Source organism: Drosophila kikkawai, chromosome X (genome assembly GCF_030179895.1).
Source record: "Drosophila kikkawai strain 14028-0561.14 chromosome X, DkikHiC1v2, whole genome shotgun sequence".
Classification (NCBI taxonomy): domain Eukaryota; kingdom Metazoa; phylum Arthropoda; class Insecta; order Diptera; family Drosophilidae; genus Drosophila; species Drosophila kikkawai.
In genome coordinates, this window is record NC_091733.1 from 15,013,813 (window position 1) to 15,038,969 (window position 25,157).

Below are 25,157 nucleotides of genomic sequence, written 5' to 3' on the forward strand. Positions count from 1 at the left end.
ATTGGCAAGGGGATACGCACGTATGAATGAAGCGTAGTTACACTCGGAAAATTTAGGAATTACTAAGAATTATATAAATATTTATAAATATTTATTTTAAAAAAAAGTATGAACTTTATATATAAAGAGCTTAGGATTTGTTATACCCTTGTTATTATAATTTCAGTAAAAAGCTATATATTTTTGATCAGCTTTAACAGCCGAGTCGATCTAGCCATTTCTGGAAGAACCAAATTGTTTTAACCATTTTTCAAAATTTATTTAAGAAGGTATTCAGTATGCAGATTTATTTTATGTTATAAAACAAATATATTTTTGGCTTAATTATTATATTTTAAGCTTTAGTTTTACCAAAAATTATATTTCAGGTACTTTTATCTTAATTATTTATTAAACCCTTCATAAAATATATACTTTATATTTTTTAACCCCTCTGGACGTTCTAGTGTAATAAAATATTATTTTTAAACAATTCGCTTTAAGGAATAATTAAAGAATAGGCCTGGTTTCTCTTTGTGTACACCATAAAGAGGGAAACCCGCCTTATCTAAAGTGCCAATTTTACCTCGCAGTTTCTGTGTTTGTTTGCCTCAAAAATCCAGATCCGGAGAGCATCCACAATTGGGTCTTAGGGGGTATATAAGCTGCTGACCTGCAGCTGCACTCAACTCATTCTTTAGTTTGGTTGATTGGAGTAAGGATCGCGTTCATTAATGTCATCATCATCGTCGTCGTCGTCGTTTTTGGCCAGTTTGCTGGGTCTCAGTAATGGCGAGGATCAGCTGCAGAAAGCCTTCGATGAGGTTCAGGGTCAAAGGAGTGAGTAATTAAAATATAAAGAGGATAGTTTCTATTATTTTTAAAGTCGGTAAGCAGTAAAAAAATATTAAAAAATATAAAAATATATAACAATATATAAAAAAATATAAATATATATAAAACAAGAAAGAAAGTGAACTTTGGCCAGCCAAAGTTTGTATACCCTTGCAGGTAACAATTAAAATATATCATAACTAAGCCAAAAATGCATTAATTTCGATTTTTGCTAATTTTATCAAATTTCGCAAAATTGGCCAAAAAATCGATTTCTTCCGGACATGTCTAGAAAGATTCCCCTGTTGATGCTGATCAAGAATATATATGGTTTATAGGGTCGGAAACGTCTCCTTCACTGCGTTGCAAACTTCTGACTGAAATTATAATACCCTGCAAGGGTATAAAAATATATAAATATATATAAAAATATATTAAAAAAATAAAAAATATATATATACAAATATAAAAAAATATAAAACATATATATATATATAAATATAAATTAATAAAAAAAATATACAAATATAAAAAATATTTAAAAAATATAAAAAAAAATATAAAGAAATATAAAAATATATACAAAAATATAAAAATATATAACAAAATTTAAAAAAATATAAAAAAAAATATATACAAAAATATTTTTGTATATATAAAAGAATAAATAAATATACAAAAATCTTTTTGTATATAAAATAATTAAATAAATATTAAAAAATATAAAAAAAACATAAATAAGTGTAAAATCGAAGCTTGAAAAGTACTTTTCATACTTGATTCAATTATGATTACAAATCAAATAACTTGTCTAACATTTTTTATAAATTTTTTATAACATTTTTTTTTTAAATTATTTTAATAATAAATAAAAGCTTCTTGAACACGATCCCTAAGATAAAGTCCCCAAAAAATAGAAAACCTGAATATTAGTGTAAAAATGAGGCTAGGAAAAGTACTATCTTTTTATATAATTTAATTTAACTTAATTAAATTATGATTAGAAACATATTTTGTGCTTTTATAATATTTTATAATAATAACTTAAAGTTTCTTGAATACGATCCCTAAAAGAAAACCCCCAAATTCACATCTCTATCAAGCGTAAAGCTCCAAAAAGCTTTCTTCCTCTCTGTAAGCGTCCATCCCTGCAGCCCCAGCAGCTGTTTCCGATCCCAGTTCGAGCTTAGTCGCCCACCCACTGCCCACCGAGTTTGTGGTGAGTGTGCTCCAACTGGGCGCCGGCCTTCGTCTTCAATCTTTGGATGATCTTTGGACTGTGTGTGAAATTGTTTACTAACTTTGGAGAAACCTTTGCCTTACAGCTTCTCCCTTGAGACAGACAACGAACCTGAAGATGTCCGCGCCCATACGCTACTACTACGACAAGATGTCACAGCCCTCGCGGGCATTACTCATTATCTTTCGGCTGAGCAATATGCCCTTTGAAGACTGTGTGGTGGCTCTGAGGAATGGTAAGATTGCTATATTAACTCAAGAACAGTTATATCAATAAAACTATGTAAAAAGAAAGCTTTAAAGATCATCATGCTAGAAATACTATTGACTTTCCGCTGATAGTAATCCTAAAGCTATTTTTGATAGCAACTCTTTGCTGGTTTTAATAACCACAAATCGTAGTGGCAGCAATCTTATCTCAACCACGGTCTTTGCCCCCACCAGGTGAACACTTGACCGAGGACTTTAAGCGACAGGTGAATCGCTTCCAGCGTGTGCCCTGCATCCATGACAATGGCTACAAGCTGGCCGAGAGCGTGGCCATTCTGCGCTATCTCAGTGCCAAGGGTAAAATTCCAGAGCATCTGTATCCCAAGTATTTTGTGGACCAGAGTCGCGTGGACGAGTTCCTCGAGTGGCAGCACATGTCCCTCCGCCTGACCTGCGCCATGTACTTCCGGACTGTGTGGCTGGAGCCGCTGCTTACGGGACGCACACCCACAGAGTCCAAGATCGAGACAATGCGCATGCATATGGAGCGCAATCTGGATGTGGTGGAGGAGGTGTGGCTGGAGAGTAGCGATTTCCTTACAGGATCCACGCTCACCGTGGCGGACATTTTTGCAGCCTGTGAAATTGAACAGACGCGTGAGTAGAGAGTAACCCTCTCCCTCTTCTTAATTTAATTAATTAAATTATATTAATTTATTACTGGAAAACCCAGGCATGGCTGACTACGATGTGAGGATCAAGTACCCCAAGATCCGGGCCTGGCTGAAGCGCGTGCGCCAGAGCTGCAATCCGCACTATGATGTGGCCCACGAGTTTGTCTACAATATCTCGGGAACGGGGCCCCAGGCGAAGCTGTAAATTTTATGTTTTTTTATAGATTATAATATTATTTATGGGCAATTAGATTCTAAATTAAATATTAGAAAAATAAATCTAAATAAAAGACGGCTTGTTCTCATTCTGGTTTATCCTTGTACAATTTATTCTTAATATTGGTTGTTGTTTCATTTTTATTGTGTCGTCGTTTATAGCATTATATAGAAAATCCACATTTATTTTTGTTTGTTTGCAAAAAAAAAAATAATAATAATAATTAAAAAATCATAATACAAATTAGATTTTTAAATGTATATATATAAAATAGAAAATACAATTTTTTAAAAAATAACTACCTAAAGTCTAACAAAAAATTGTTTTTAGTTAATAATATAATATTTATATAGCAACGTTACGCGCTTGGGGCTCTTTCTATATACTTCTCTTCCTCCGTTTATTGTTTCCTTAATTCTCTCTTTTTTTTTGTAACAAAACAAAATGCATACAAAATATATATATATATATCTTTATATATGTATATCTCGTCTTGGGGGGGTTGGGTTTTCAGGATTCAAATCATAAATGTTGTGAATGAAATAAAAAAAAATAAATTTTATATACAGCAAAAACAAAAATAATAAAAAAAAAATGGGACAAAATACTAGTATAATACAACTACTAGCTAACTGCTTAACTTATATTAATATATATAGTTGCATGTATGTATCTTTTAATGCGCTCCTTTATCATCCAAAACTAAATCATATCAAAATCATATACAAACTACTCAAAAATATATATTTATATATATAATATAATATATATATGGTGTATATGTCGGCGAGTTGGTTGCTAAGTGCAAATTTGGAAAGCTTGTTGCTATGGCAACAGAACTATTCGGCATGCTCAGGTATTGGTAGCCTGTAGGTGTCGCTGGCGCGCAGGCGCAATGACAGTTGAGTCGGTAACAGGAGTGTTACTGAGTGAGGTCTGTTCGTCTGTCGCAACAATAGGAGAGAATGAGAGAGACAGCTTGAGATTGTCTAGGAATGACATCTGAGTGAAAAGTAAGAAAAGGTGAAAGGGCCACAGGAAAAGTGGCGTGATGACAGATTCGATTTGACTGCGCAGGCGAACAGAACTCGCTGGCTCGACTACGGTTAAATTAAATAACGGATATCTCCGACATCAGAAGTGGGATTCACCATAGCCTCGCGGGCATTCTGATAAAGTGATTTTCGGTCGATATTAAATTCAGTGGCGCATCGAAGGCTTGCGCAGCCGCGTGGTGCGAGACACCGGAGTCGTGATAGGCAGTCAAATGCACTGGTCGCGTGTTGAGCCGGACGGTTGCAAGTGTCATCAGTGTCGGCCAGAAAATTTGGGGAAGAATGGAAGACAACAACAACAGCACACTGGCGGAACTGCGGCTGAAGTGCGGAGAGCTGGAGTGACGCACTTCAGGCGTGATAACGGTGGTCACATTGCATCTGTGTGCACGAGATGGGTATCAGCGGCTGCGAGCGGCAGCATCAGCTGCATGTAGAAGCGAGTTGATTTGTGTGATTCAACAGTGACAGTATCGGGTGAGCCCTTTCCAATTATTCTTTGATTTGGGAGCTGAATTGGCTAAAAGATGGGAATAGAGATGTGTTTGATTGCAGTGTTGTTTGCACATCTGCCTTCCCATTGGCGAGCCCTGTGCTACGATAGGTTGTGCTTAGACTATCGGAAGCAATATTCGAAAATGGTTTCGGACAGTGGCCTTTGCCGCTTATGTCAGACCCTGTGAAGGAAAAATGTTTCTGTTGAAAAATAATTAATTTAAAAAAAATTACGAGTTGCCGTCTGTTTGGTCTGCCGTGCCGTTTGGTTTGAAGAGTGCATCTTCTACCTTCATCATGCAATTGTTAAGGCGTTTGGAATTTATCATGATTATTTGCGATAGTTTACATAGATGCATGTTAATCATGGCAAACTCGGAAGAAAAGGCTTTCCGAAGGCTGAAGGTTGTATTAAATGTGTTGACTGTACCAGAGTTGCCATTTAACGTTACCAAATGTGGGTTTCTTGAACCTACTACGCAGTATCTGAGCTATGAGGTGTGCGGTGGAGAAATCAGACCCAATTCCTAGAAAATCCTTACGTTAAAGGTCCGTCCTTTTAATCGGTGCAATTAAGAGACCGTCGTAAGACCATTTATTGAATTGGTGCCTTATTTTCAAAAACGTGTGCCTCGATTTTCTCAGATCATGAGACAGATTCTTCGGCTTCAAGTATCTTTAAGTGAAATGACGATATTCAGAAATTGGAACGAACGTTTTTAATATTATTACAAATGAGCCTGTAATCGTTATTTGTGGGTTCGAAACATCTGATCAAATTTGAAACAGATATAAGCTCTTGTGGATATGGTCCAATGCTAATACACCTAATTAATGGAGACCCTTATGTTGGTGGATATATTGGTAGAACTATGTGTCTTGTGGAGTCCAAGTAGCCTTTGTATGAATTGGAAATATTGGTTGGCGTGCAATTATTCTGACATTTTTGGCATTGTTTGCTCAGATGAGAGTTTGTAGTCTATACTTATTGCAGATGTAATCATTTCTAAACAAAAAAAAAAAAATTAACTGAAGTGCATCATAGAGAGAGGAGAAAGAAAGAGATAAAGAAATGAAGATGGAAATCGGTACATTTTAAAATCCTTAACAAGCAAAAGAACTTATAAGTATGCGCATGAGTTTTTGAGGGCATTGCCAAATAGACAAATAAGCAATCACGTTGATTGATAAAGATTTAGACGACTCAAGTGGAGATGCGTCTGATTCCCATGTGGGGAATGATGATATGGATGGCACGGTTGATGCCTTGGAATCCCAAGAGGGGATATAAAGACCGCACCATAACAGAAGGAATTGTTATGGCGGGGGTCAGTGGAGACCGCACCATAACAGAAGGAATTGTTATGGCGGGGGTCAGTGGAGACCGCACCATAACAGAAGGAATTGTTATGGCGGGGGTCAGTGGAGACCGCACCATAACAGAAGGAATTGTTATGGCGGGGGTCAGTATGTGGGTGTAAAAGGAAATACACCAGTTGATAAAGCTATGTAATTAGAGAAGTCTGAATTGTAAATTATGATTAAAATGAAGATGTAATTTGTTATGTTATCATGAAACCAAGATGCTTATTTTGTCTAAATGCCTCAATACTCATGTTTAGTAAATTAATGAAATGTTTGTTAACAATAAAATGTAACGAGTACTGAAATTTGAGAATACTGTGATATAAAGTTAACACACGAGGACGTGTGATTTGTCAGGAAGGCCGTGTCGGATCACATGAAACAAGGCCTACTTTATTCCTATGGTTAGAATATGTGAAGCAGGGCCTTTTGAAATATGGAGCAGGGCCTTTCTGAATTGGTAAGAATTGAATAAAACAGATAAAATGAAATGTTAAGTTGAGACCAAAGAGAGAAAAAAGAGAGAATGATAAATGAAAATGACAGTTATGTTTAGAGCTATTAGAAGACACGTCACGCGAGGACGCGTGAATTGTCAGGATGGCCGTGTCGGCGAGTTGGTTGCTAAGTGCAAATTTGGAAAGCTTGTTGCTATGGCAACAGAACTATTCGGCATGCTCAGGTATTGGTAGCCTGTAGGTGTCGCTGGCGCGCAGGCGCAATGACAGTTGAGTCGGTAACAGGAGTGTTACTGAGTGAGGTCTGTTCGTCTGTCGCAACAATAGGAGAGAATGAGAGAGACAGCTTGAGATTGTCTAGGAATGACATCTGAGTGAAAAGTAAGAAAAGGTGAAAGGGCCACAGGAAAAGTGGCGTGATGACAGATTCGATTTGACTGCGCAGGCGAACAGAACTCGCTGGCTCGACTACGGTTAAATTAAATAACGGATATCTCCGACATATATATAATTTTTTCATCAATATTAAACGTAATTTCGAACATTTCCCTTTGCAAAAAAATTGTTGTTTCTTGTTCTTGTCGCACCTGTCCGGTTGCCAGGTGTGTATAACTTTATATTATATAGTTGTAAACATTGTTGCACCGCCAATCGTTAAAGAAAGTAAACAATTTATGCTTAAATATGGTAAAAAAAAATGTTATAATATTTTTAAAAAAATGTAAAGCAAACAATTTAAGGCACCAAAAATGGGTTATACATACGTTTGTCCTTCTTTTTACACATTCGCACTAGGGGAAATATATATGTATATGTATACGGACATTTACACATCTAAAACTAAAACGCAGAACAAAGGACTTGGCTCAACTTGGTTGGCTTTCAAACCGGACAGGCGACACCTTCCTTCCTTTTTGTTTATGTTTATTTTTTTAACAATTTGTTGCGTTCGTTAATTGTTATATTAAATATGATTATTTTACAAATATATATGAGTCTGTGTGTGTGGGGTTATTTATGCGTTTTTCCTCTGTATTTAATGTGTTTCTTGTATACGTTTTACAAAATAGTTATCTCTTTCTTTGTCTATCCTCAATATAGATCTCTCTCTTTCGCTCTGTCTCTTCAACTCTGTTGCTTTCTCTCTCTCATTTGCGCGATTCTTAGCTTGGTTCCCATTTTAGTTTGTGTGTTTTTCTCTCAGTGTAAGTGTGCGAATAAATAAATTACTTGCCGCTTCTTATAGTTTCATCTTCGATTGTTTCATTTGCTGCGTTGCATTGTTTACAATATTTTTAAGAGGTTGTACCAACTTTTCTTATTATTCCAACTCAACAACAACAGTTGGTGTTCATTGTTATTTATGGGTTGGTCAAGCTTTCTTTTTAATTAAATAATTAGTTGTTGTTGAAAGCCACATCTAGGGGCGATTTACAATATTTTATAGGAAGATGTACCAACTTTTCTTATTATTCCAACTCAACAACAACCATTGGTGTTTTTTTTTTCATTGTTATTTGTTGGTTGGTCAAGCTTTCTTTTTAATTAAATAATTAGTTGTTGGGACACTTGTACATTTAGTATATATATAAAGTATATATCTTGATATTTTCAAGTGGATATTACCATTTTGCAATTGCTCTCTGCCTGATTACCTGATTTCTGGCTCAAAAAACTGTTGCTGGTTACAACATTTTTGCACACTCTTCGATATATAATAGATATATATTGTAATTATTATTATATATCTATTATATATTAATATATAGACTATGGTGACTGTGTTTCTATTGACATAAATCTTTTGGGTTATATATATATATGTATAAGCAAGTTCTTCTGAATGATTAAAAACATTCATGAAAACTTGCTTTTTGAACCCTTTGATTTTACAACACATTTTTGTTTAGTTTTCTTGCGTTTACCTAATTTTTTGTTTGTTTATATTTTTAGGTAACTTGTTTTCTTTTTTGTTTATTTCTTTAGTTAACTTGCCTTTTTTGTTTATATTTTTAGTTAAACTGATTTACTTGTTTATCATTGTTGTAAAATACTGCTTTCTTTGAACGAATTTCTTGTGGCTCTGCTGTTTCGTGCAAACTTTTCATTGTTTAAACGCTTTTTCCTTAATAAATGGATATATATTCAGGTTTATTCAGGTGTAATCCCGCCTTTCTTCCATTCAAACTCCTGTGTTTCTTGTTTTTTGAGGGTTTTTGAGCTCAAAAGCGTCCCCTATTGAGGTTCTTGATGCGTATGCCCACTTCCACTACCTGATCCCCCGCTCCCGCCGGTGTGGTGCTGTTGCTGCTGCTATTACTACCGCCGCCGGAGGTGCCAGGCGGTGGGGTTACTCCCCCAGTGGCTGCTGTTCCATTCCCATTGCTGCCATCGCTTTGCGGCGAGTTGTTGTTGTTGCTGCTGCTGCTGCTTGATCCCGTGCCAGGCTCAGACGCTTCCAGACGTCGCAGCACCATTGTGGTAGTGGTGGTCGTTGTGGTGGTGGTCTCTGCCGCCGCAGCAGCATTGGCACTGGAAACACCACCACCACCACCTGACGTGGTATTCAGCTTGAGAAGCTGCTGCTGATGATGGCGATTGTGATGATTGTAGTTGATGGCCGCCAGATCGTGTGCGTGATGCGAATGCGAGTGCAAGTGGGCGTGGGCATGGGCATGACTTGAGCAACTGCCATTGCTGGCGGAATAGTCATGAGGACCGCCGACCGTGTGCCGCCGTTTAATGGAACGATTCTGCTTGTTCTGGATTTGGCGCTTCTTGGTCAGATTCATGTCAGTCTTCTCGTCCTTGGTCAGGCCAGTGCCGGTGCTGGTGGTGGGATTCAGTGCCTGGCAACAGGTCATACCCACTGCTATCGCTGCCACGCCGCTGGAGGATCCTCCTCCTCCTCCACCCGGAGTGGTCGTCTGTGAGGTGGTCAGGTGTCGGGTGGAGTAGTTTCGGCAGTTGAAGCTGGCGCTGCGAAATAACCGATGGTCGCGTCTCTTTTTGTTGTAGCGCTCGAGAAAAAACGAGGGCGAGGGGCGTTCGCCCAGCATCAGCTTCTCCTTGGGATCGCTGGTTGTGGAGCCCTCCGAATCATCCTCGGAGGCAGCTGCTCCTGCTCCCACTCCCCCTGTGGCTTGGCTTCGCTCGTAGCTCAGATAGTTGCTGCCAAATCTGGTGGTATGCAGGCTCTTGGTCAGCGTGCTGACACTGCTTGAGGAGCTACGCGGCGGCGGTGGCGGCATAACTCCACCTCCACTGCCCGTTGGAGTGCTGCCAGTGGGCGTGGCTGCTCCGCTTGGAGGCGCCGTAGAACTGCCCTGATGTATGGGCACTGTGGCCGAATGCTGCAGCTTGTGGGCGGCGGCCTTAAGCAAGCTCGGGGGCAGCGGCTTGGACGAAGGCTTCGATAGCTTCTTCTCCTCCTCCTGCTCCTCGTCGTCGTCGTTGCCGGCGCCAATCGTATTCGTGGCCGTGCAGGAGCGACTCAGATGCAGGGACAAGGGAGCTGCATCCAAGGGATTGCAAAACTGATGAAACAGCCGTTCGGGCGACTCGTCCGCATACGGAATGTTCTCGGAGTGCATGTGCAGCGGCTGACCTAAAGTGTGGCGCCGATTCTTGGGAAAGTCACGACCGCCGCCGGCAACGTTCTCATCGTTCGACTCGGAGCCGCTGCGCAGGTTCCTCAGCTTGGTGTCCAGCGTGTCCGTGATGGTGGTTAGCGACATGGAACCTATGAAGAAGGGAAGGCTTTAGGCTTTACACTACTCCTCCTCCACCTAATCCTCCCACCATGCTTACCCGTATCGCTGAGCCGGCTACTGGTCTCATCATCCGTCAGCAATATCGACACATCCACACTGCTGCGCTGCTGCTCCTTGGCCAGATTTAAATTTAAAGCCAGACTGCCAGCGGAGTCCATGCTGCCCGAGTCCTTCTCATCCAGGCTGGCCTTGCGCGTCGTCTGCTGTGAGGAACGCGAGGAGGAGCCTAGGAAGCCGCCCGTGCTGCGCTTCTTCAGAGCCGCACTTTGCAACAGCTTCGATGAGGTGGCCGTTATGGAAGAGGATGAGCTTAGCTTGGTTGTGGAACTGGTGGACAACGAGGATGAGGCGGCGGACGCTTTGCCGCTGTGCAGCGTTGAGCTGCTCGATGTGCTGGCCGTGCTGCTGGCCGAGGCCGAGGCGGAGGCAGAGGACACCTTGGCGTAGTCCAGCGACTGAAAGGGCAGAGAGACGGAGGAAACGGGTGTGGGCAGGAGCAGGATTAGAGCCTGATCGCAAATGCTCTGCACAGCCTTGCGCTGTGCCCGTCGCCGCTGCTGGATGGTAGTGGTGGTGGTGGTGGTTGTGATGGTGCTACTACTACTACTGCTTGTGGTGGTGTTGTGGGTGGTGGTGTTTGTGGTGCATGTGGTGTTGCTGGCGGAGCAGCTACTACCGCTTACCAGAATACTCTCGCCGGAGTAAGTGTCCGAGTTGACCACACTCCGCTTGCCATGGGTCTTGCGTCTCAGCTGCGGCATAAAGCGCGACGTGCGCGTTGTGGTCTCCCGCTCGGTGATTCGCTCGATCTTGGACAGATTGTTTAGCAGCATGCTCGTCTGATCCTCCTGCGTCTGCTGCTGAGGCTGGGCAGCACTAACGGCGGCACAAGCGCCGCTGACCTCGGCCAAGTCCGGCAGACTGCCGCCCTCAAAGAAATAGTCGTACTAAAAGGAAGAAAACATACGAGGTTTTAGAAATTTATATTAAAAAATATTCCAATCAAAATATCCCCTTACCTGCGTCACCAGCAGCTCAACAATCCGACACTGGTGCTTCATATCCTTGACCGCCGTCTCCAGCGTGTCATTCGGTGTCCTGATGATCGAGGGACCAAAGATAATGGCCAGATTCTTGGGCTCCATTCGATTCACCTCACAGTTGTCGCTCACCCGGCACAGGTGCCGGATCAGATGCTTCATCGTCTCGTAAGGATGCCGCGGCAGAGACTCCACAATCTCGCGCAGCAGCACAATCCTCTCCAGGCCCACCTTCTTGTCCGCCTCGATGAAATTGATGTAATAGCTGGCCGGCATCAGGGCATCCGGCAGACTCCTAATGAACAGCTTCAGCAGGCTGCTCACCACATTCACGTCCTCCCAGCGCACATCCGTGGCACAGCTCTCGAACTGAAAGTCCTTGGTGTTGACCAGCTCGGAGAGTTCTGATATGGCCGCCTTGTTGCCGGGTATACGATAGATGCCAACCACACTCAAGCCCTTGGTCTCTACGATATTGGTGCACACCTCGACCAGGTGCGGCACACAGGGATTCAGCTTTGACATGGGACAGTTGCGCAGGGGAACGCCAATGGAACCGGTTTGCTTTGACGAGCAGCCAGAGGATGGCGATGCCAAGTCGTGCTGATGATGGGAGACACCGCCGCCGCCACTGCCACCGCCACGGCGGAAGAGTAAATCCTTCCAGTTCTTCGATTTCGGGGAACCCAAATCCTTATCGGGTATATGCTTGTGCGATGAGGACTTTCTGGCCTTCATCACCGGCGATATGGAGTCGCTGGTGGCGGCCACAATTGCTGCGGCGGCTGGCAAAGCCGAAACATGATGATGACCACCAGCCGCCGCCTCTGCTGAATGGGAGCTCAAAGGTGAGCTGTCTGCTGCCGCTGCTCCACCGGATGGGACATCGTCCAGGTAGCTGCTGCTGCTCGAGGTGGCGGCTGTTTTCTGGGGCTCTGCCATTTGCTTGCCGGGCAGCTGTTGGTGCTCCTGTGAGGGGAAGAATTTGAGTTTTAAAAGTTTTAACATGAAATTTATATAAATTAACAATTTTATTTTAGTTTTTTAGTTTATAAACTCACATTATCATCATAATTCAGGCTATCCTTCCACTGCAGCAGCCCAAACAGGCGCTTCATCTCGTTGCTGCTCTTGGTCTTGAACAGGATTTCGGTGTAGGGACCACTGCTGCAGGTTGACGATGAGGTGGATGTGGACAAAGCAGAGGCGGAGGCGACGGCGGAGGCTGTCGGCTCATTGGCACTGCTACTGCCCGAGGAGGTCAGCAGCTGCTTGTCGTGATTCTCGTCCAGGTTCAGCTCGTTGCCCAAGGTGGCCAAGTGGGCTCCACTGGGCGATGGCTTCGACTGCATGCGGATCAAGTACTTCTTCTTGTCCAGCGACTCGTCGAAGAACTTAAAGTTTCTAATATCAAGTTCTATCACCTGAAGGGCAGAGTTTGTTAAATTGGAAATGCTATTTTCATTTCAACTTTAATTATATTTACATTGTGCTCCGATTTGGCATGGCGGCCTGAGTAAATGCGCAGCAGATCGCCCTTGATTTCCAGCTTCACCTGACGCCACGATCGGTACTCGGACATGCGCTGAATCAAGGAATATATGCAAGAAAATATATATTAAAGACTTATTTTGGTTATCCTGGACATATTCACCTTTCCATTGATGCAGGAGGACTTGATCTCAATCTCCGTTTCGAAGGCCTCCAGCTCGTTGGGCACATACTTGCCATTTAGCTCGGCATCAATGTGAATGCTTTGAATAAAAAAAATATATAAATTTATTTAAATATAAAAAAAAAATAGATATATATATATATAAATTTATTTAAATATTAAAAAAAATATATATATATAAATTTATTTAAATATTAAAAACAAAATATATATATACATATATTTAAATTAAAAAAAAAAATAAAATAAATATACATTTATTTAAATATAAAAAAAAAAGAAATATAAATTTATTTAAATATTAAAAAAAATATATAAATATAAATTTATTTAAATATTAAAAAAAAAATATATATATATATAAACTTATTTAAATCTTAAAAAAATAAATATAAATATTACCATAAAAACCAAACTCTTAAAACTCACCTGCTTCGCATATCACTGCTCATGGAGGCCCGCCGACTGCCGTGGGCCGACAGACGCACATCCTCCAGGCCGTTGGGCGTCTCAATAAACCCATGGCCACCGCCAGTGCCTCCAATCACATCATAAGTGGGATCCGGATGCTCCTCAACCAGGGATTTCGTTTTATGCGGCTCCACAACGACGGCAGCCACCGGAATGGGTATGGAAATGGGCATTGGTGCCGCGGCAGCTGAAGCTGATGCGGGTGCTGACGCTTGCGCTGGTACAGATGCTAATTGATCCCCGCCAGCAGCTGCTGCCGCTGCTGCCTCTGCTGCATTAAAGTCGGCCTCGTTGTTGGTGGCCCGCAAATAGGAGATTCGACGCATCGGTTTGCCTTCATCAAAAGAGCTTGAGGCTAATGGCTTAAAGCGTCGCACAACCACGTTTCCACTGGAGCTACTGTCCACTATGGCGGCCGCTGCAAGAATGACGAGGAAAACGTATGTATAAGGATTTAGTGGCTTAGCCTTCGTTGGGGGTAATAATAAAATATTAAAAGAGTGCGCTAATCAAAAGTTTATTTATAACATCCTTTAAATTAAGAATGTGCGAAAAATATTTCACATTTGTGGCTGCCCTGTAGGACTTGGTACTTGCACGTGTAAGTCTGGTTATCCTTACCTAATCCTTATTTTATTTTTTTAATTTTAATTTTTTGTAATAAAAAATATAATTTTTGTAATAAGAAATATAATTTTTGTAATAAAAAATATAATTTTTTTAATATATATAATAATAATTATTTAAAAAAATATTATAATTATTAAGTATAATAATACAATTAAAATTGTTTTATTATTAGCAAGCTACACTGGAAAAAAACGAATAATTTCTTATTCTTTTTACACAAACAAAAATAATAATAATATATATCTATACACATATCCTCACTAAAAGTTAATCATTATTAATGGTTGATTTTTTCATTAAAAAAATGTTCCTAATAATCATCATTTACGATCCCTGATATTTTCAGTTGAAAACTTCTCCCTAAGCCTCTTCAATATTATATCATTTTGCTTGCTTTTATTTTTGTTTTGTGAGAAATAAATACAAATCTATAAACCAATCTAAACCTACCACTGCTCTCGGCAATATCCGCCAACGTGGCAACAGAAGCCACCTTCTTTTCCGGCAGCGCAACAAACTCTGCACCAAAGAGAAATACGGAATTTTAGAATTAACTAAATGTAAAATATCCGAGAGATTGAGATCCCCAGGCACAACTTACTACTACTGTTGGTTGGTGCTGGTGCTGGCGGCACCGGATCAATGGTGGCATTCGCCAGCGTCGCCTTGTGCAGCTCCATCCGACTGCTGCTGCTCTGTCCGTCCACCGTTGTCTGCTGGCCGCCTTGCTGATGGTACTTGGCCAGCGGATGCTGTTGCAGCGACTCGTACAGGATGGCACTCTGCTTTTTTACCGCCGTAGCGGTCGTGGAGGTGGAGGTGCTCGATGTGCTGGCGGAGGACTCCAAAGCGTTGGTGTTGATAGACAGCGGCTTAAAGGGATCAAATCCCTTGGACATGTGCGATACCAATTTCCGTTCGAATCTGTTTGGGTTTTTACAATTATTTTACTTTTTAGATTTCTCTGAAAAGTATATTATTTCACCAACTATACTTACACCTTGTTGGTAACTCCCGTTTCCTGTAGCGTCTCAAAATAATCGAGATCCTTGGCGTACTTGGCATTGTTATTGATCATAACCTGGCGGTGTTGCTGCTGCTGGATCTGCTGGTGTTGCTGATGCAAGTGTTGGTGATGATGCTGTTCCTGCTGCTGCTGCTGCTGCTGCTGCTGGTGGTGCATCTGCTGGTGATGTTGGCTCACAACACTACCCGGAGCCGTCGATGATCGCTGCACTAGCTTGCCACCGGCATAAAACATATCGTAGCCCAGGACAACCTGCTGATGCTGTTGCTGCTGCTGCTGCTGTTTAAGGAGCGCTTGGTGGCGACTGCGTGGCGGGGGAGCCACCACCTGTACACCACCGGGCGGCGTGTGTGAGGGAAAAAAGTGCTGCTGATGCTGCTGCAAATGCTGCTGTTGTGCCGGCGATGAGGACGACGACGACTGCGCCGCATTGCCATTGGCCGCTGAGGCGGAGGACAGGGAAGCCGGACCCGGCGACTTGAGGAACTCCTCCTTTTGCTTGATCGACTCCCGTAAGCGTATCATCAGGTCACTGTTCTCACTGCCCCCGGATACTGGTCCAGAGCCGGACATGGCTACGGAACCGGATCCCGCATATATCGCCTGACTAAGGGCCATCGATGACTTGGGTTGACGGGCGGTGGGAGTGGGCGTGGCCGATGCCGAGTTGGCCGATAATACTGTTAAATTTGGCGGCTGATTGGCACTGAAAAAAAAAACAAAACAAAAAAATGATATTAAATAAATTAGTAAAAAATAATAAATTATATATTTTAATAATTATAATTAAAATGTAACATTAAAATATACATATTTACATTTTAACTCAATATTTTGTATTTTATTATTTGTATATACAGTTTTATAATTTATTTCAAAATATTTTATTGATTATATCGAGCAGAAAGTTCAACATATCGACAAAAGTATCGAGTTCAATATCATATCTCAAACTCGATTAATCAACATTTACGATAATTCGATCTATCAAAACTTACGATAATTTTGATAAATCGATTTTTAAAATCTAAGAAAATATCACATTTAAAGTTACCGATATTATCGAAAACTATCCTATCCCCCATACTCCGATATATTATTTCGATTAATATATTCTTTTATTTTCTTGTATTTTCGTTATTATTGTTAAGTACATTTAATAAATATAGATATTTATAAATCAACTCTACGCATTTCTATTTGCTTTCTAATTGTTAAAAATAAAACTAAAAAAAAATTAAATATAAATAAAAAGGCTTATGCTTTGATTTCTTTTTTGCCTGTTAATTTTCTTTTTTGCAATACAAAAACATCTTTGTCACTTGAATCGCCCGAATATCCAAATTGGCAATCAACCAAATACAGTACGCCCAATGTCTGTAAGCTCCCCTGTGCCGATTTTTCGATGGCTACGGCGATGGCACGTGCCATCATCAGTCAGTCACTCACAGCTGCTGTCGTCATATGCGGCGCATGCGCAATATTTGCGATCGCGTACGCCGATCACGCTCCTCGCCGCCCGCCCTCACTTGGGCATTGCCAAATTCCTGATTCCGTTGCCATATAAAAATTATTATATATAAAATATAAACACATCATATCAAACACATTCCACAGCTTTATATTATTTTTACCCACTGAAAAGTGTAAAATATAATATATATAAACCAGGAAACCAGAAAGTTTGCAACAATTTTGCAGCAAGAAACCTAAACACACACACACACACACACAAACTCTCGAGTGGTCAGTCTGAATCCTGTGCACTTGCCCAAGCGACATCCCTAATTGACAGGGAATATGAAGTTGATAAGTTCATGGCTAAAAGCCTTTTGTGATATGTGCAAATGCCAAATTATTGAACCGAGTCTTGTGAAATTTTTCCACCTGCTGTGTAACGGTATCCGGAACCAGGACACGATGACACACACATTGTCTGGGCACTCGGTAAAACTGAGCAGAAGGCCAATACAAATTAGATTTGGGCCGTAGTTTAAGTGGCTGAGAGCAGTCCAAATAATTGAATTCCGTGTGGCACAAAGGCAACAGAGTGAGAGAGAGAGATGCGAGGCATTTGCCTATCCGGTGGCTGCGGTGCCACTAGAAATGGCAAATTAGTTTAACTATGCCTTCGTTTCCGGCTGCGTCCCGAGATCCCTTTATCCAGAGATGCCCTGCTGCCCCCCGGTGTTAAATGAAAGTTCAAAGCTAAAAATAGTCCAGAGATAGTGGTTGTCTGTGTGTGTGTGTGCCAGGATATTTAATTCAATTCGCTTTTAAAAGCCTTTCCCACACTCACGAGGCTCTCAAAAACCCCGGCAGACTGTCTGTCAAGGTCAAAAGGTAATGAATAGATGGCCCCACAACAGCCCCGTGACCCTTTCCCCTTGCCTCTCATATATCACTCGCTCCCTTCCTGCCACAGGATCATATTTCACAAGTCGCAGGAATAAAGAATATCGCTCGTTCCCTGTCCTCCGCCTCCGTATACACACACACACTCACTCGTATCAGTGGCGCATTTCCATTGCCTAGCTTTCAGCGAACAGTGGGCCAGGTTCATGAATTTCGAAATTAATTTAAATTTAATAAAATATTTGTTTAATTTTGTAATTTAACAATAATGATCCTTTACTTATTATTTATATACGATAAATATATAATATATATCAATTATAATTCAAAAAAAAAAATATATATTTTTTTACATATAATAGTTTATAATATATATTATATATTTGCTGTATTTTAATGCCTTTGGAAACCCGTTTCGTTAGTGATTTTTTCAAAATTGTTAGATAACATTTTTATTAATTAAAAAAAATTAAATGTGATATATGTATATAAAATTGTGTTGCAAAAAACTAGACTTGAAACCACTGTGCAGCAGCAAAGAGCAGGTACCAACGGTAAAGTTCCCTGCATCAGAATCGCGTTTCCATCACCCGCACACCTCACTCCCGCAAATAAATGTGTGATTGTTGGTGTGCAAAGTGCGAGAGCTCGATGGCATTATTATCTATGCATAAGCATTGAATTTAATATTCGATATATGCACATATATGTATAGTAGATATATATATATGTAAAGTATGTGATTTACTGAACGAAATTAGGTAAATATAAAATATATATTTTTACATTTCCAAATTTTAAATATAGAATTGAAAATAATATGGATTTATCAAGCAGAATATCGATTTATCATACTGAAAAATATAGGAAAGTACTTTATCGATATATAAATGTATATATTTCTTTATGAAATAGCGAAACATACCGAAAAATTATATATTTTTAATAATATTTATATAAATACCACTTTTGGGTAATTTCTATAAATTTCTTTCGGTGCATGCAGTGCGTATGATCTGCACAAGTGACTCGCATACAATTCAATTCGAATTGATTCACCGCAGCCACTGGGCACATCCAACACCCTCAGCCAAATCCCAAAAACCACCGCAGTACATAGAAGTATCCTATAAATACATATGTACATATATGTATGTATAGTTGGTGCATATCGATAAAAAGGGGCTAGCGAATTAGCCATATCTATAATGAGTGCAAATATCGCTTCACATATAGATTTTTTTTTCAGAGAACACAGGTTTTTAGGAGTTTTGGTAATTTTTGATTAAGAAGATTATTGAGTAATTTTATCCTGCATTATAAAGAAAACGCTTTGACTTCTGTATCCTAACTACTATAAGCTTTTTCTCACTGGAGAACCCTGAAGCCTCCCTTTCTCTGTGTGGAATTTCGCGCTTTTATTGTCTGCTCGTTGTGAGCTATCCATTGTGGCATTATTTTTTATTTATTTATCTCTTTTTTGTTGTTGTCTGATTTGCGTTTTGCCAACTCTTGCGACTCTTTGCAATTAACAAGTCATAAATAAAAAATTGTTGACACATTTGATAAGCGACAAAAGCCACAGGGGGAGTGGCGCGAGAGTAAAAAAAAAAAAGAGAGAACCTGTCAACACACACGCACACAACTATTCACTTCCCTTTTCTCCCGGTGTGCGATTTCTCATTTTGTTGTCGAAATAGCGAACGCCGTCGCAAATTCCTCAATTTCTTTGTCCCACTAAAGAAAAAAAGCGGGTCGGAAATAGGTTCTTGGAAATACTTTGTATTTATATTTCTAAGCCAAAGACTCTATGTACAAGATGCGTAACGACACTCGCCGTTCGATTGTTTCTATAAATCGGAAATTCATTTGAGATCATTACATTTAAATTCTTCCTACATAACTTTCTCTTTCCTATTTAATGAAATTAAATTTAAAAACATTATTTCATTTCCTTTCCCTACAGACAGAAAGAACACTCAATCTACTCCCACTCTATGCTGATTGGAATAGGGTTTCCTCTGTTTCTTTCTGAACTGATGGAGCCCATTGATTCAAACCTTTTTCAAGGCCAAAGCGAAACCTTTGCACAAGTCACGTTCGTTGTTGTCTTGCTGTTTTGCTTTTAATTGTGGTCAGAGTCGCTTTCATTGCTTTGATCTCGGTCTTCATTGAAAAAGCACTTGAACTTTTGATCTAATGTTTTCTATGTAAGTATTGTTAATTTTTTTTTTTTTTTTTGACAAGGTTTCTTGCAAATTGTAGTTTCTTGTTTTACTCATCATCATCGTCACATTAACACAGCAGCACTGAAACAAAAAACTAAATGAACTATATACAAACTCAATTTCTTTGAGGACAAAACAACTTGAAATTAGAAATAAAGAATTGCAAAATTAACCTGCTTTCAATATTTGTATCAATCTCGAAACGTATCATTTTCATGTGAACACGGATCGGCTTTTTGTCGCCGCCATTGAATGGTGGTAGGGCATACATTTTTCTGGCAGTGCACGCCCACAAAATGTTGTCAAAACAAGGAGAATTCCATTATGCGCACCAGAAAACATTAATACAAAAAATAATGCTTATAAATATATTAAAATTACAAGCAATTTCGTTTTCCGCGTATCACAAAATCTGAAATCTGCACGAACCGCTCGCCATCGTCAACTAAACTAAAGTACAAACGCAAGTCCATGCGACTAAACTAAAAAAAAAAAATACAAAAATTACAAAAAAGAAGGCGCAACAAAACACAGCAACAACAACAAAGAAGAAAAACAAAATTGGCTTTGTGTGTGCATGTATGAAATTTGTATTAAAAGAGAGCTCAGCAATTGAAAGAGACCCATTGAGTGGGCAGTGAACGAGTGGCGAACGACCCACCGACCGATGATCCCCGCCATTCCATATAGATTCCCTTTCTTCATTATACTAATACAGTGATTTTTGTTTAGAAATAAACATATTTTCAGGCTAGCATTTGTTAAAAAATGCTTAGGGAAAGCTTACAACTATCATTATTCAAAATAAAAAGTTTTAAAACAATAAAATTACAATGAAATATTATTTATAGAACAAAAAGTATATATCTAAAAGGTAGTTTCTACAAAACTACATTTCATATTAAATATTTTTATATTTAAATAAATAAAAATGCTAATTATTATTAATTATAACAAAAATTTTATTATATTTAGAGTTTTCAATGATTTGTAGTCCTCATTATAGATTTGTCACTGTACTTTATAACCAATAAATAGATAAATAAAGAAAAGAAGAAGTGTGGCCAAGTGGGAAGGGTAACTGCCCACGGCGTGGTGGGTACAGGATGGTTGACAGAGAAGCAGCGAGAGTGAAAGAGAGAGAGAGTGTGTGTGTGAGAAGTGAGAGTGGGAGAATGGGAGAGGGACAAAGAGGGACTCCAACTCGCAATCAGTATATCACTATCAGTCACCGACTGACCAAATATAAGCCCCCACTTCACCCTCCCTGCGCGCCAGCACCCTTCGGCGACTAACCTTGCCTTGTTTACTTATTTACCGAGTGGGTGGCAGGCAGAAGCGGGCTGGCTGGCGGGGTGGCAAAAGGGGAGGGGGTTCGACCAGTCCACCCAACCACAAACTAACCACAGGGCGCATACGTAATTGTCGAGTAGTTAAATTTTATACCAGGCACAGTGGATCGAAATAACACCACTTGGTGAGTAGTATTAAATATCAAAATATCGATATCTAAAATTTAAAATCGATATTTTTTATGGTTAAACCTTATGGATTTATAGATATTTAATGTGAATTTATAGCGACTCTTTTTTTAAATAATAATAAAAGTTAAATAATATAATATATTATTATTATTTTTATGATTTCAAATTTATCTATTTATAAATAGTTAAAAAGGTTTTATAGAGAAACCTTTTAATTAATAAATTATAAATAAATTAACAATATAATTATGTTGCCAATTTAAGCGGAAAAAAATTTTAAATTATTCGATACGTTCGAAATTTTTGATATAATTGCAACATTTTATTGATTTTATTATTATATTTATTATAAATATTTTTAAACCTTTCTTAATAATTTCTTATTATATTTATTATAAATATTTTTTAACCCTCCTTAATAATTTTATTCTTATATTTATTTGTAATATTTTTTTAACCTTTCCTAATAAAAGTTCAACTTTATCCACCGTGCACTCAATGCCACGCATCGAAAAATTGAGTTTTGCATTTCCGATGACATATTTTTGGCAACCATCAATCAATCAATGAGTCAGTCGATCAATCAATCAAACAATTTAGTGTATAAAATGCGTATGCAAACAAATAAAAGAAAGGATAATGCGAAATGTATACTGTTTAAGGGCAATTGCCAACGATAAAAGTTTTTAAAGAAAAATTGATTTAATATATTTCTTTCAAAATCAAGTAAAAGTTTTAAGCGTTGTATTAATTTTAGTAAAATTTAAAGTTAATATCCCAACTGATTTCTTAGTATGGATTTTTTTTCTGAATTCCTTTAGCGATTTCTGCAGTGGAAACAAGTTAAGTGGCATGATTGGAATGCCTGAAGTAGTCAATAATTTACATAAAACGCTGCGATCCGCGAGATCAGCTCAATCTCAATCTGAGCCGTCTCAATTTCAATCTCAAAAAGTTCGCGGAAAATATACATACATCTCTCGTTCGTTATATATGTAGCCCTTTGCCCTCTCTCTCTCTTTCTCTCGACTCTTGGCTCTTGACGACTTGATGTCTGCGAGAATTGAAGGCATTATTTCTTTCCCATTCTTTTTTTTTTTCTGAATTCTTTGATGGCACCCCGTCCCGTTCCGTTCACTGCTATACAAAATTCAATTAAATTTATCGTAATCATTTAACAATGGAGAAGTTTGCAGTTCAACAAATTCATTGTTATTGTTGTTGCTGCGACGAGGTGGTGGTGGTGTCCATTTACACCACTCGCGTTTTGTGTGCATAAGGTTATGCGGTTATATGAGTATTTCATTTCATTTTTTATTTATTTATTTTCGCATTTTTCTCTCATTTTTATTTTGTCGATTAGTCAATGGCTTTTTGTTACTGTATAATAATTGATTTATTTATTCATATTCATGTGCAACCACACTGCGTATACGCAATGCCGCAGACGGGCGAGGGCGAGTCGGTGAGTGATGGTGTTGAAAAATGTTCGATATTGCGCTTTGAATATTAAAATAATTCTCTATCATTTTGTATGGACGCAGACTGAAAGTTTTCTTATATAGTTTAGTAATGGAAGCCCTAATATTTATCACTACAAGAGCATTGCCAGTCGGTCTTCACAAAAGCTAACTAACCACTTTCTTCTAGATTTTCACCAAAAACTTCTCTCAATCAAACTCACGTAATTTGAAAATTGCACATGCAATTCAACTGAAAACGTGACAAACTTTCCAACAAAAGTAAAAAACAAATGGCAAACAAAGAAAGATAATAGTAGAGTGAGAGTTTTAGAGGGCAGCAAATGCAAAAATAAATGTTAAAAAATACAAGAAACCAAGCCAAGAACTCTTTGGATATGGGTTCTAATAAATATATATAATTTGGGATATATTTCTTATGGGAAAACCCTAGAAAAAGCTTGAATTGAAGGTTCTCAAATCACATTTTGTTCCAAAAAGTTTTCTTAAACTGGAACAAGTGGTTTAAACTTTTATATTTATAATACTTTCATTACTGCTGACGTCACAGGAATACTAAAATAATAAATCATTTTTGCACATCTACACAGGCGTCTTTGGGAAATGTGGAAGTACATATATATGTATATATGAATAGGGAATAAAATGTTCATTCAGAACAGACAGAGACACAAAACAATGACAAATATGCATGGAAAATATACACGAGAGACGAGAGATGAATGAAATCAAATGAGACAAGGAATGGGCATGGGGAATTTGTGAAATGAGAACGAAAAAAAAAAGAGAGAGAGTGGGAATGGAGGGGGAGTATATGAAATCACCAAAAAGGCCGCACCGCAGCCACAATGGCGACCAATATTTGTCTGCTGATTCTGTTCTATATTTTATACTGCTATAATGGCATTCGCTCATCATTATCACCATCACCATCATCATCATCATTATCTTTATCATCATTATCTTTATCATCATTAACTTTTCCATATAAATTAATGACAGCGACAAGTGAAAAAAGAAAAATCAGCCAAGTGAAAAAACTGGACTCTTGAATTTAGCTTAAAAACTAAATGAAAACTAAACATATGCAATGACTTTGGCTTACAAATAAATGTTAGGTAATTTTTGTAAATTAAATAAATTAAATAAAAAATAAATCTAAGAATAGCTGTTGTTTTTAACTTTCAGTTCTTTATTAAAGGGACACAAAAGTTCATTACAATTGCTTTTAATTTTTCACATTGTTGTCTATTATGCGGTCAGTTAATGTCATTTAGTGTTCGTTCATCAGCTTAATTTCCATCTCTGACGTTTTTTATTTGCAGTTTTTCTCAATTTGTTTCGCTTTTCCCCCCTCGAAAAGCATTGGCTGACTGGCAGGTAAAACCCTCCCCTTGTGGCTCACTGTTTACTGCATTTCTCGTTTCCAATTTCGATTATTGAGGTTTTCACTTATTTTTTCGAGTTTTTTTTTTTCAGCTGGCAATGAAAGTGAAATAATATGTGCAATATGCATATACACACTCACACTTGGCGGCGGTGGAAGGGGGATAAAGACGAGGTGGCCGCCTCTCAACTTTTGCCATCATAAATCACAACAGACGGCAACAGTGGGGCGCGTATAATAATTAAAAATTCATATATTTATACTCAAACGAACTATGAACAGAATTTTAATAATTTTAATGAATGAATGAAAATAATAAAAAAAAACTACCTCAGATAGGGTTATTCACAAAATTAATATGAATATTTTAAAAGTGTCCTTATTTTTCAAGATGATTGTAATCCTTATATATCGTATGTATATCGAAATGAATAGTTCGATATAATATAATTAATCGACAAAAACAAAGCGATCAATATCATATACAAGCTATCGTAATTATATCGAAAAGCGTAAAATTTAAATAAAAAAGTTTATAAAATTATTCGTTTCTTTTTTCGATGACATGGTTTCGATAATCAAACAGAATATCGATTTATTGCAATGCTAATTTTCATATATCAATGTTGACATTAAAAATTAATACAGTTCGACATTTTAACGACATTTTCTGCCATCTGAAATCAGAAATATATGAAATACTAGTAGTCCTGGTGAAAAGATATTTACGTGATGGTCACGAAATAATGCCTGCCATCGGCGCCTAGCTTGGATCTGGCTTTCACTGTTCCCTTAGAAATTGAAATCGAAATCAAATTGTTTGATAATGCAAATAAGTTTTGGATAAAAGTCACTATATACCTAGGTATAATATCAAATTTATAGAACCTTAATAAATGCTATTTTGTTCTTGGATTTGTGCATTATTTTCACTTGCATAAGTTCTAAGTTCAAGTTGCCAACAATTTAAATAATTTATAAAAGTTATATAGACTAGTTTTATCATGGGCAACTTCTTACGCATCTTTGTATTTCTTTTTTTTTTTAGCACTCGCTTTTCTTAATTATATAAATAAAACG

At 38.5% G+C, this 25,157-nt stretch overlaps 2 protein-coding genes across 8 annotated transcripts in view; one reads left to right on the forward strand and one right to left on the reverse strand.

The window, feature by feature from the left end:
• The first annotated feature begins 679 nt into the window (after positions 1-679).
• GstT3 (Glutathione S transferase T3) lies at positions 680-3,245 on the forward strand. 2 transcript variants are annotated; one of them, XM_017174603.3, is made up of 4 exons: positions 680-819; positions 2,139-2,288; positions 2,497-2,919; positions 2,996-3,245. In XM_017174603.3, exons 1-4 carry the CDS (start codon positions 714-716, stop codon positions 3,139-3,141), a joined length of 825 nt encoding a protein of 274 aa, XP_017030092.1. In that variant the 5' UTR covers positions 680-713; the 3' UTR covers positions 3,142-3,245. The 2 variants fall into 2 exon arrangements, with proteins under 2 accessions (XP_017030092.1, XP_017030094.1); XM_017174605.3 differs by lacking the exon at positions 680-819 and adding an exon at positions 1,955-2,032.
• Positions 3,246-7,876: 4,631 nt separating this feature from the next.
• RhoGAP19D (Rho GTPase activating protein at 19D) overlaps positions 7,877-25,157 on the reverse strand; it is a 43,559-nt gene continuing 26,278 nt past the window's right edge. For 4 of the 6 annotated variants that reach the window (XM_017174685.3, XM_017174684.3, XM_017174686.3 and 1 more), the window contains 10 exons: positions 15,114-15,848; positions 14,717-15,039; positions 14,566-14,634; positions 13,444-13,903; positions 12,994-13,093; positions 12,826-12,924; positions 12,401-12,763; positions 11,319-12,308; positions 10,337-11,246; positions 7,877-10,268 (listed from right to left, as the gene is read on the reverse strand). In XM_017174685.3, the coding sequence (XP_017030174.2) occupies positions 8,749-10,268; positions 10,337-11,246; positions 11,319-12,308; positions 12,401-12,763; positions 12,826-12,924; positions 12,994-13,093; positions 13,444-13,903; positions 14,566-14,634; positions 14,717-15,039; positions 15,114-15,848 (5,569 nt within the window). In that variant the 3' untranslated portion in view covers positions 7,877-8,748. The remainder of the gene's footprint in view (positions 10,269-10,336; positions 11,247-11,318; positions 12,309-12,400; positions 12,764-12,825; positions 12,925-12,993; positions 13,094-13,443; positions 13,904-14,565; positions 14,635-14,716; positions 15,040-15,113; positions 15,849-25,157) is intronic. The other 2 variants (XM_017174688.3, XM_017174687.3) reach the window with 2 other exon arrangements.